The sequence below is a fragment of the Anguilla rostrata genome, chromosome 8 (assembly GCF_018555375.3).
Source record: "Anguilla rostrata isolate EN2019 chromosome 8, ASM1855537v3, whole genome shotgun sequence".
Lineage (NCBI taxonomy): Eukaryota > Metazoa > Chordata > Actinopteri > Anguilliformes > Anguillidae > Anguilla > Anguilla rostrata.
In genome coordinates, this window is record NC_057940.1 from 892,432 (window position 1) to 902,431 (window position 10,000).

Sequence of the window (10,000 nt, forward strand, 5' to 3'; positions counted from 1 at the left end):
ACACAGCCACACAACCCGACAATCTCACACAGCTCCAGCACAGCCACACAACCCGCCAACATCACACAGCTCCAACACAGCCACACAACCCGACAATCTCACACAGCTCCAGCACAGCCACACAACCGCCAACATACACAGCTCCAGCACAGCCACACAACCCGCCAACATAACACAGCTCCAGCACAGCCACACAACCCGCCAACATAACACAGCTCCAGCACAGCCACACAACCCGCCAACATCACACAGCTCCAACACAGCCACACAACCCGACAACCTCACACAGCTCCAGCACAGCCACACAACCCGCCAACATAACACAGCTCCAGCACAGCCACACAACCCGCCAACATAACACAGCTCCAGCACAGCCACACAACCCGCCAACATCACACAGCTCCAACACAGCCACACAACCCGCCAACATCACACAGCTCCAACACAGCCACACAACCCGCCAACATCACACAGCTCCAGCACAGCCACACTGCCCTGGAAGTGTTTGAAAAATGAAGGGTCATGACACCAGAAATGGGCGGAGCCACATGTCAGTGACACACTGACGCACCAATCATTGTGTTCTATTGCAGAGACAGAAGTCCTTTGATTGGTTCACACATGTCAGTGATTGACAGCTCATTGTGGCGCCACCCGTTATGGTGTGAAGCTCAGTCTTTCAGGATACTTCCATAGCAACGCTAAATTCTGTTTAAAGCAATGAAGCAGCTGATATGACTGAATGTGCTATGAGACGTTTCTCACCTGTATCTTTCCCTTGTTGACAGGAGGAAGTACAAGAAGACCTCACAGAGGTAAGGCATGGCTGAGGACTGCGGCCAGACCCTGGACACGCCCTGAACAGCACGCAGGACGGGGCGAGGCAGGGCGAGGCACGGGAGCCTCCAGATCAGAGAGCTGAGGGTTCGACTGCCGGCGTCCATGTCAGGAAGCCACCTAGAAATGTGCCACACCAGCTCCAGGGTTGTGTTCCTGAAACAAAAAGAAATAAAGAATGAATGTGTGACCTCACAATGCAGATGTTGCGTGTGACCTCACAATGCAAAAGTTGGGTGTGACCTCACAGTGCTGATGTTTCATGCATTGACCTCACAGTGCAAAAGTGCCGTGTTAACTCACAATGCCTGTAACGCTTGTGACCTCATAATGTAAATATTATGTGCAGTAACCTCACAATGCGAATGTGACTGGTAAGATGGTCTAAGGTGCAAGGTGGCATTGCTGGAGAGATATGCAGGGCTGCAGTGGAGAATGCACTTTTGCACCCAGACAGAAAAAATATAAAGTTTCTCCTGTATGGCCACACCGCAGTCTTACGGTTGTCCGTCTGCCCTTGTCTTTACAGTGCAGGGCATTGTGTGATGTGTGAATATCAGCTCTGATTGTGGGCCTCAAGTTCTGTGGAGCGGCAGAAGCCAGATCTAAGGGCCCTGAAGTTCAGGATGCAAGGCCCTTGAGATGAGCATTTTGGTGAAGCTTTTTAGGAAAGTCTGCAAAGAGGTCAGCTTTGAAGTAAAGCCCTCTGGGACGGCGGACGTCCCTTCCTCTCACCTTCATACCATAGTTCTCGATTTTAGACTAGTTTAGCCAAAGCAACATGAAGAACAGTGGCTACCAACCCTGTTCCTGGAGATCTACCATCCGGCAGGTTTCCACTCTGACCTTAATAAAGCTCATCTCATTCAACTGCTAGAGATCTTGTTGAGCTCCTAATGAGCAGAATCAGGTGTGCCCAATTAGGGTTGAAATGAAAACCTGTAGGACAGTAAATATCCAGGAACAGGATTGGGCAGCCCAGCTATAAAAACCACCAGTAGAGTTGGAGCTACCATCAATCCAGTGTTGTCATAGAGACGTGTGCGCCTGTGTCGCGTAATGAAATAATAAATAATTAACAGGAAGGACCGGATGTGCCCAGGGCTGTGCGGTTTGTTTTTGCTCCAGGGTGGTGGATGATCTGTGTGAGTGGTGTGGTGTGTGTGATGTGGAGTAGCTATGGATCTGGGGTGTGTGTTGTGTGTGTGTGTGGTGTGTGTGTGTGTGTGTGTGTGTGTGTGTGTGTGTGTGAGTGAGCTATGGATCTGGGGTGTGTGTGTGTGTGTGTGAGTGAGCTATGGATCTGGGGTGTGTGTGTGTGTGTGTGAGCTATGGATCTGGGGTGGGTGTGTGCGTGTGCGTGTGCGTGAGCTATGGATCTGGAGTGTGTGTGTGTGTGTGTGTGTGAGTGAGCTATGGATCTGGGGTGTGTGTGTGTGTGTGTGAGAGCTATGGATCTGGGGTGTGTGTGTATGTGTGTGAGTGTGAGTGTGAGTGTGAGCTATGGATCTGGAGTGTGTGTATGTTTGTGAGTGAGTGAGCTATGGATCTGGAGTGTGTGTGTGTGTGTGTGTGTGTGTGTGTGTGTGTGTGTGTGAGTGAGCTATGGATCTGGAGTGTGTGTGTGTGTGCGCGTGTGAGTGAGCTATGGATCTGGAGAGGGTGTGTTTGTGTGTGTCTGTGTGTGTGAGTGAGCTATGGATCTGGAGAGGGTGTGTTTGTGTGTGTCTGTGTGTGTGAGTGAGCTATGGATCTGGAGGCATCCCTAAGGGTGAGACAGAGAGAGACAGAGAGAAGGAGAGAAAAAGGGATGAAAAGGAGAGAGAGAACGAGAGACAGAGAGAGAGCACTTTAGATATTGTAGGTTGTGGAAGCCACATTGCTTTAGTAGTGTGTAGAGTCATGCAGGACTGAGAGAGAGAAAGACAGAGAGAGAGAGAGAGAGAGGGAGGAAGGGAGAATGAGAGAGAGAGAGAGAGAGTAATTCTGACTGTTACAACATGCTCTGAAAACTGATGGCATGGGAAATGTAATGAGCATCATGGCAGCCGCACGCTGAACTTAGCAGGAGTCAGGCTCACGTCGGTAACAATGTTAAATGGAGGGTGGGGTGCAGGCCCTGCAGCCTGGGGCTGCTCACTAGAACCGGGTCCTGAGTTTCCAGGAAGAAAATTAATAAATGAAGCAGCTGCCAGCAACATGAAAAAAATTAAAAATTAATTTAAAAAAATTTTAAAAAACGGGGGCAAAGGCGACGCAAAGGAGTGTAGGTGTGGTGAGACTGTAGCAGTGAGCAGAGGGGTTTAGAGCTCTGGCCCAGCCATGGGGGGGTGGGGGGGGGTTATGGGTGGAGGAGAGGAGAAAAGGAGAGTGGAGGCAAGAGAGGGGTGGAGGAGAGGAAGGGGGGCGAGTAAGAGAAGAGAAGAGAAGACCTTTGATCTGAACTGACATTAGACTGGTGGTGTAAGGACTTGTTTCAATAATGAAAAACAGCCTCTTTTCTCTCCCTTATACACACACAGTACTTCCCTCCTCTTAAAAGCAACAACAGAGATTCATACATAGTGCAGTATGTGTGTGTGTGTGTGTGTGTGTGTTTATAGCCGTACCAGCATTCATTGTTGTGCCATATTAAGTAGTTGCTGCAATGGTTTTTCCCCTTCACTCAAATACATTTTTTAAAATACAAAATTAATTGTCAGAAAAAGAGATGGTGTGGATGGTGTATAAATCAAGAAAAATATTGGTTGCTTGAAATGATTTATTTAAATGTTAGACAGGGTTGTCGTTTTGTTGGAAGCTGAATTCTGCATTATGACTGCGTTGCCACCAGACCGCCTGTATAACAGCAGCATGAGTGACTGGTACCCACGGGACTACATGACCAGACTGGGACAAATGTATGGATTTCTTTTTGTTTTGGTGACACATGATGTACTACATCTGACGCTGATACAGAAAGTAATTACGTCTCTTTGCCTGAATATATTTGTGTGGTATAATCATTCCTCCCAACAGTTTCTTTCCAAGAGTCAATATCTTTCTCATTACTTCTCTGCTTTTAACAGAAAACATAATGTTGCTATCAATTTCCCCTGTGAGTGTTGCAGTATAACCGCGTTCGAAAGCACCCGGCCTGCAAGCAGCGTTCATGGTCATACTTCAACCAGGAATTATGCAAATGATCTGCTCTCATACTTAAATGTGTTTTTTTGGCGTGTGTGACCACAGTTAACCTTCAGTGCCCCTTGAAAATCCGACCAAAAAGATCCCCATTTGTCTTGCTTTGCTGAGTGTAACTGATCGCTGTAACTGATCGCCCTTTTAGTGAGAGTGAATCATAGAGCCTGCACCTCGTAATTAAACGGGTAATTACCTGGCCCCAGCCACGGGTGATTGCGCTTTTCTGGATTGTTTCTTTTTCATTTTGAACATGGATCAGGGAAGCACCCTGTTCACCCTTTCACCCTGTTCACTCTTTCACTCTTTCTCCCTGTTCACCATTTCACTTTGTTCACTCTTTCACTCTGTTCACCCTTTCATCTTGTTCACTTGTTCACTTGTTCACTCTTTCACTCTGTTCACCCTGTTCACCCTTTTACCTTGTTCACTTGTTCACTTGTTCACTCTTTCACTCTGTTCACCCTGTTTACCCTTTCACCTTGTTCACTCTTTCACTCTGTTCACCCTTTCATCTTGTTCACCCTTTCACCCTGTTCACCCTTTCACTTTGTTCACCCTGTTCAGACCACTGCATGCCACCTTCTCCAGTGCAGGTGCAGCGGTGTCAACATCGTCCCACTGCACCCCTCTCACCCCCTTTCATGCCCTCTCACCCCTTCTCATGCCCTTCTCACCCCCTCACCCCTTTCACCTCCTCTCACCCTTATGTTCACTAACATACACAGGCATGATTCCTGACTGTAACTCCTGACTCTGACTCATTGCTTTGATTCCTGACTCAGACTCATGGATGTGATTCCAGACTGTAACTCATTGCTGTGACTCATGACCATGATTAGGCTTCAGCTTATTGTGTGCGCATCTTGAACACGCGTTGCGTGCATTTTGTTGTGTTCATCATGCCGGTCGGTTTGGTATCCAACGGGAGGTGAAGAACTCTCTTAGTCGAGCAGCTCCGGCTGGTCTGTGACTCATTCTTTAGCCAGGTCTGCTGGGCCCCTCGTGTGAATTAGGCTCGTTCTCACACCATGTGAATCAAATTCATCTGTAACGCCCGCTCCAGTGGGGGTGAGGAACGCCCGAGCTGGCCGGGGGAGGTGATGGAACCCAGGCATCCAAGTGGCTAGTGACGGTAAAGAGGCGGCAAGTGCAAATGAAGGTTGGGCCCTGTGGTTGCAGGTTCGAGGCCCTGGCTGTGTGTGTCCTGGGTTAGGCCTCTAAGTCCCCATCCGTACTCACACAGCCAGGCTCATTTCCACAGGAGCAAAGGGTCTGCTTCACTGCCTGTTTCCTGCAGGACTCCTCACTACTTGCTGTCACTCTCATTCGTTACCACACTAAGTGTGAACTTGACCTTATTAAGCACTGAAATGAGGAGTGACGACTGTATTTAGCTGTGATGTGAACGGGGCCTAATAGGCTCTCGTGTGTGGCTTTACTGATGCTCGCTGGTCTACTGTTCAGCATATAGGGTGTGTGGCTTTACTGATGCTCGCTGGTCTACTGTTCAGCATATAGGGTGTGTGGCTTTACTGATGCTAGCTGGTCTACTGTTCAGCATATAGGGTGTGTGACTTAACTGACGCTCGCTGGTCTACTGTTCAGCATATAGGGTGTGTGGCTTTACTGACGCTCGCTGGTCTACTGTTCAGCATATAGTGTGTGTGGCTTTACTGATGCTCACTGGTCTACTGTTTGGCATATAGGGTGTGTGACTTTACTGATGCTCACTGGTCTACTGTTCAGCATATAGGGTGTGTGACTTTACTGATGCTCACTGGTCTACTGTTCAGCATATAGGGTGTGTGGCTTTACTGATGCTCGCTGGTCTACTGTTCAGCATATAGGGTGTGTGGCTTTACTGTTTACTGAGCACAGATGTGATGTACTCTTTCTCTTTCTCTCTCTCTGTCGCTCTCTCTCTCTCTCTCTTGCTAGCTCGTATATTTCTCCCGCCATCTGGATGTCTTTACCCCGCCCCCCCTCCCCTTACACCCCCCCCCCCTTACCCTCCCATGTTCTTCCTGTCTCTGTAATCTTCCCCACCCATGTGCCGAGGTACAAGGATTACAGCCATACTGACACATGTGTGAGTGTGTGTGGGTGTATGCGTGCGTGCGTGTGTGTGCGTGTCTGTGTGTGTGTGTGTGTGTGTGCCTGTTTGTGTGTATGTATGTGTCCATGTGTGTGTATAGCCCTTCATCAGAATGGTGAGAATGTTGATAGTTTTTGCCACATCATGGTGCATCGTCATTCTGAAACATTTCCTGCCAATGAAAGGCTGTTTGTGTGGTGTAGTGGTCAGGCACCAGATCCTGGGTTTGGACTTTCTGCACTTCGGACAAGATAGCGATCCTTTGCTGCTTACATTTTAAAATATGATTCATTTGCATTTTAGATACAGAAGTTTTACAAAAGTTCTCCCTGGAGGCCGTCGCACACTACACCGTACGAACACACAACACCGCGCCTTTTTGTTCTTCAAGTGCGTCTTTTTGCTCAAAAAGTTCTACTTCTTACAAAGTATACTGCCTACTTTACTGAGTGTACTGCCTACTTTACTGAGTATACTGCCTACTTTACTGAGTATACTGTCTACTTTACTGAGTATACTGCCTACTTTACTGAGTATACTGCCTACTTTACTGAGTATACTGCCTACTTCACTAAGTATACTGTCTACTTTACTGAGTATACTGCCTACTTTACTGAGTATACTGCCTACTTCACAAGCTCAGCTCCCTGACCGTTGGGACCACTCAGCCACCGTTCATCACCGGTGCATTCTGGCTAATAGCAGTGGCCGTATTATTCTTGCGCAGAGAATGTTTACTAGACTTGCCCGCAGTCTTCTGTTGTTCCCTGGGGGGTGGTTTCTGGCTTTGTTGTTAATGAGATGGTATTTTGCCCCCCCCCCCCCCCCCCAAAACCAGTTCCTAGTCACGCTTCCCGCAGACCCTTCTCACGTCTCATTAACACGCTGAGATGCAACATTAATCAGATTATTAAGTCTCCGTGCGTGCGCTGTGGAGCCATGGCATTTCCCCCTGTCCCCTCTCCCCTCCCCCCTCCCCCCCACCACCCCCACATACTCTTTTATTCATCAATCTATCTCCTGTCCGACGTGTGTTTACCACACTAATGGGCGTGTGAGTCACTCACCACTCATGCAAAGCGGATGAATGAACAATGGCCTCTCTCTTTTTGTGCATGTGTGCATGCATTCAGTTAGTGTGTGTGTGTGTGTGTATATACACATGCGTAAGTATGTTTGTGTATGCATGCCTGTGTGCAATTCAGAACATTGTGTGTGTGTGTGGAGGGGGGGTTGTGTTAGTGTGTGCATGCGTGCATGCATGAGCATGTTTGTGTCTGTGTGTGTTTGTGTGCATGCATGTGGTTGCTATGCCAAGCTAAAAACTTTCATTTACACATGTTCAATGTTTTCATTGTTCATTGTTTCATTGTTTAAAAACTGTGAGCCTACCTCCTAAGATTCTCTAGCAAATATTCAGCTCCCTGCATTCATTCTATCTTTCTGCTTCATTCTGTCCTCCCTGCTTCATTCTGTTCTCTCTGCTTCCTTCCATCCTCTCTGCTTCATCCCATTCTCTCTACTTCATTCTATCCTCTGCTTCATTCCATCCTCTCTGATTCATTCCGTCCACCCTGCTTCTTTCCATCCTCTTTGCTTCTTTCCATCCTCTCCTCTTCATTCTGCCCTCTCTGCTTCATTTCATCCTCTCTGCTTCCTTCTGTCCTCTCTGCTTCATTCTGTCCTCTTTGCTTCATTCTGTCCTCTTTACCTCATTCCGTCCTCTCTGCTTCCTAATTACAGGAGTTTGCTGGTCTGTATTACTGTACAGGGCACCTGTTGCCATAGTAATGTAGTAACTTAGTAATGCCTCTTAATGAGTATTCACTGGCTCATCTCATTGGAATGTCAGTGGGTGTGGTGTGACTCGGAGAGAGGAACTTGTGGCCCGGTGGAAGGGCTCTGACTCTACATAATGTTTTGAAACCAGTGATTGGGCCCTTTCTGACTTCCTGAGGGGTTCCACCAATCACAGAGTACATTAGTATCGAGCAGTGGAACAATGTTGATGGAGGTTGGTGGATACATTTTGGCTACTTCCTGGCTAATAGGGATCCTACTGCCAGAAAATATTCATCAGTAACTGCTGATGTTGTTCTATTGGTTGTTGCTGAATTGCTGGATGTGTGGAGCGCCTCTCTGTTTTATACCTGGAAGGTGACGTCATGGCTGTTTGCTCCCTGCTGTATTATCCCTGGAGTGAGGGCTTGGCTGTGGGTTAAATCTCCTCATTTGGCGATTGTTATTTACTCTGGGCCTTTTATTTACATTGGCTGGAGCACGAGGCATCTTAAACTGCTTACACACGGCTTATTTTACACAATAAATCAACTGCCACGGCTTTCACATGCCAGCTTTTATGATCTGTGACATTTTCCGAGTAACCGTTTCCACAGCGAGCCTCAGCAGGGTTATTACTGCGCCCATAATTCCCACTTCAGCAATATTTTTATTACTTCCTGTGTGTGTGTGTGTGTGTGTGTGTGTGCGCGTGTTTGTGTGTGCGTATGTATGTTTGTGTGTGCTCGTGTATTTGGGTATGTGTGTATTTTTCATTTCTTCCTCTGTATAATCAGAGCAATGCAGTTGGTTTTTACAGGTTTCATGTAGGCTTAACAGTTGTAGACAATTGATGGTCAGTTATCTGTTGAGACAAGTGTACTATGATCATCCGCACTTGCCATGAGCTCCATAATGTTTGGGACATTTTCTTGATTTGGCTCTGTACTCCACAATTTTAGATTTCTAATAAAACAAGAAATTACAGTTCTCGTTATTAGCATTTATATAAGGGTATTTTTATACATTTTGGCTTCACTGCACTTTTTATGCACAGTCCACCCATTTCAGGGCACTATTATGTTTAGGTCAAATGGCTTCACAAGTGTTTCTGATTAGTCATGTGTGTTAAATTGCTTCCTTACTGCAGGTATATGAGAGCTTTCAGTGTCGAGTCTCGATTCTACCCTTTTGCCTTGTGTTGTCTGTTATTGCTGTTTGTCATCAGGAGGACCAGAGTTAAAGTTAAAGCCAAGGAAGCCATTATGAGGCTGATGCGTATTTTTTTAAAACAGTCAGAAATGAAGGCCAGACCTTAACTCATCGTTGCATATTGTTCATGCATTCTGATTGGGCAGAAAAATATTAAAAGAAACTGGATGAAAAATAATTTTTTAAATCATGTGTGAAGCATAAAGGTCTGTTGAAACTGGCTTGCTGGACTGCATGTCTCTGTAGTTCTGTCTTTGAGAAACATTGCATTATGGCCATTTCTGCAGTCACTCTTATCCAGGATGACTTACGCAGATATTATTTTTTACACAGTATCTATTTACACTGCTAGATATATTACAGAAGGAATTTAGGTTAAGCACCTTGAACAGAGGTACAACGGCAGTGTCCTACCTGGGAATCAAACCTGCAACCTTTAGGTTATAAGGCTCGTTTCTTAACCGTTTTCCCACACTGCCAGGAAGCTACATGGCGTTGGATCTGCGGATATAAGCAGACACAGCTGGCCCCGTGGGTCTCCAGGGCGGAGATTGGGTGCCTCTGGTTTAGGATACGGGTCCCTCTCTGTCCGCAGTCTGACGGGCGTGGCTGCTGGGGGTAGACGGGCTGAGTGGTGGAGGGGCTGATTCCCTGGTGGTGTGCGGAGTTTGTAAATGTTCATTGCCTTTTAGAAATTAATTTTAGTTTTGCCCCCATGGCAGCACGTGCTCAGTGACTGGCATTTCTCTTACAAGCCTGACATTTAGTGGATGAGAATGTGCCCCCCCACCCCCCTGGGTACAGGGGATAATGGCAGGTAGGAAAGGGCTTCCTTTGCATAACTTAAATAGATACACAGGTAAACAAAGCACCTGGCCTGACCTCAGCGGCTTC

At 47.1% G+C, this 10,000-nt stretch overlaps 1 protein-coding gene across 2 annotated transcripts in view; it reads left to right on the plus strand.

Annotated features, from left to right (window-relative positions):
- Positions 1 to 10,000, plus strand: part of pde1cb (phosphodiesterase 1C, calmodulin-dependent b) — a 71,534-nt gene that overhangs the window by 40,290 nt on the left and 21,244 nt on the right. The window contains exon 2 of one of the 2 annotated variants that reach the window (XM_064345686.1): positions 789 to 815. The exons of the other annotated variant lie outside the window; for it this stretch is intronic. Coding sequence (XP_064201756.1) covers positions 789 to 815 — 27 coding nt within the window. The remainder of the gene's footprint in view (positions 1 to 788; positions 816 to 10,000) is intronic. 2 annotated transcript variants of the gene reach the window in all.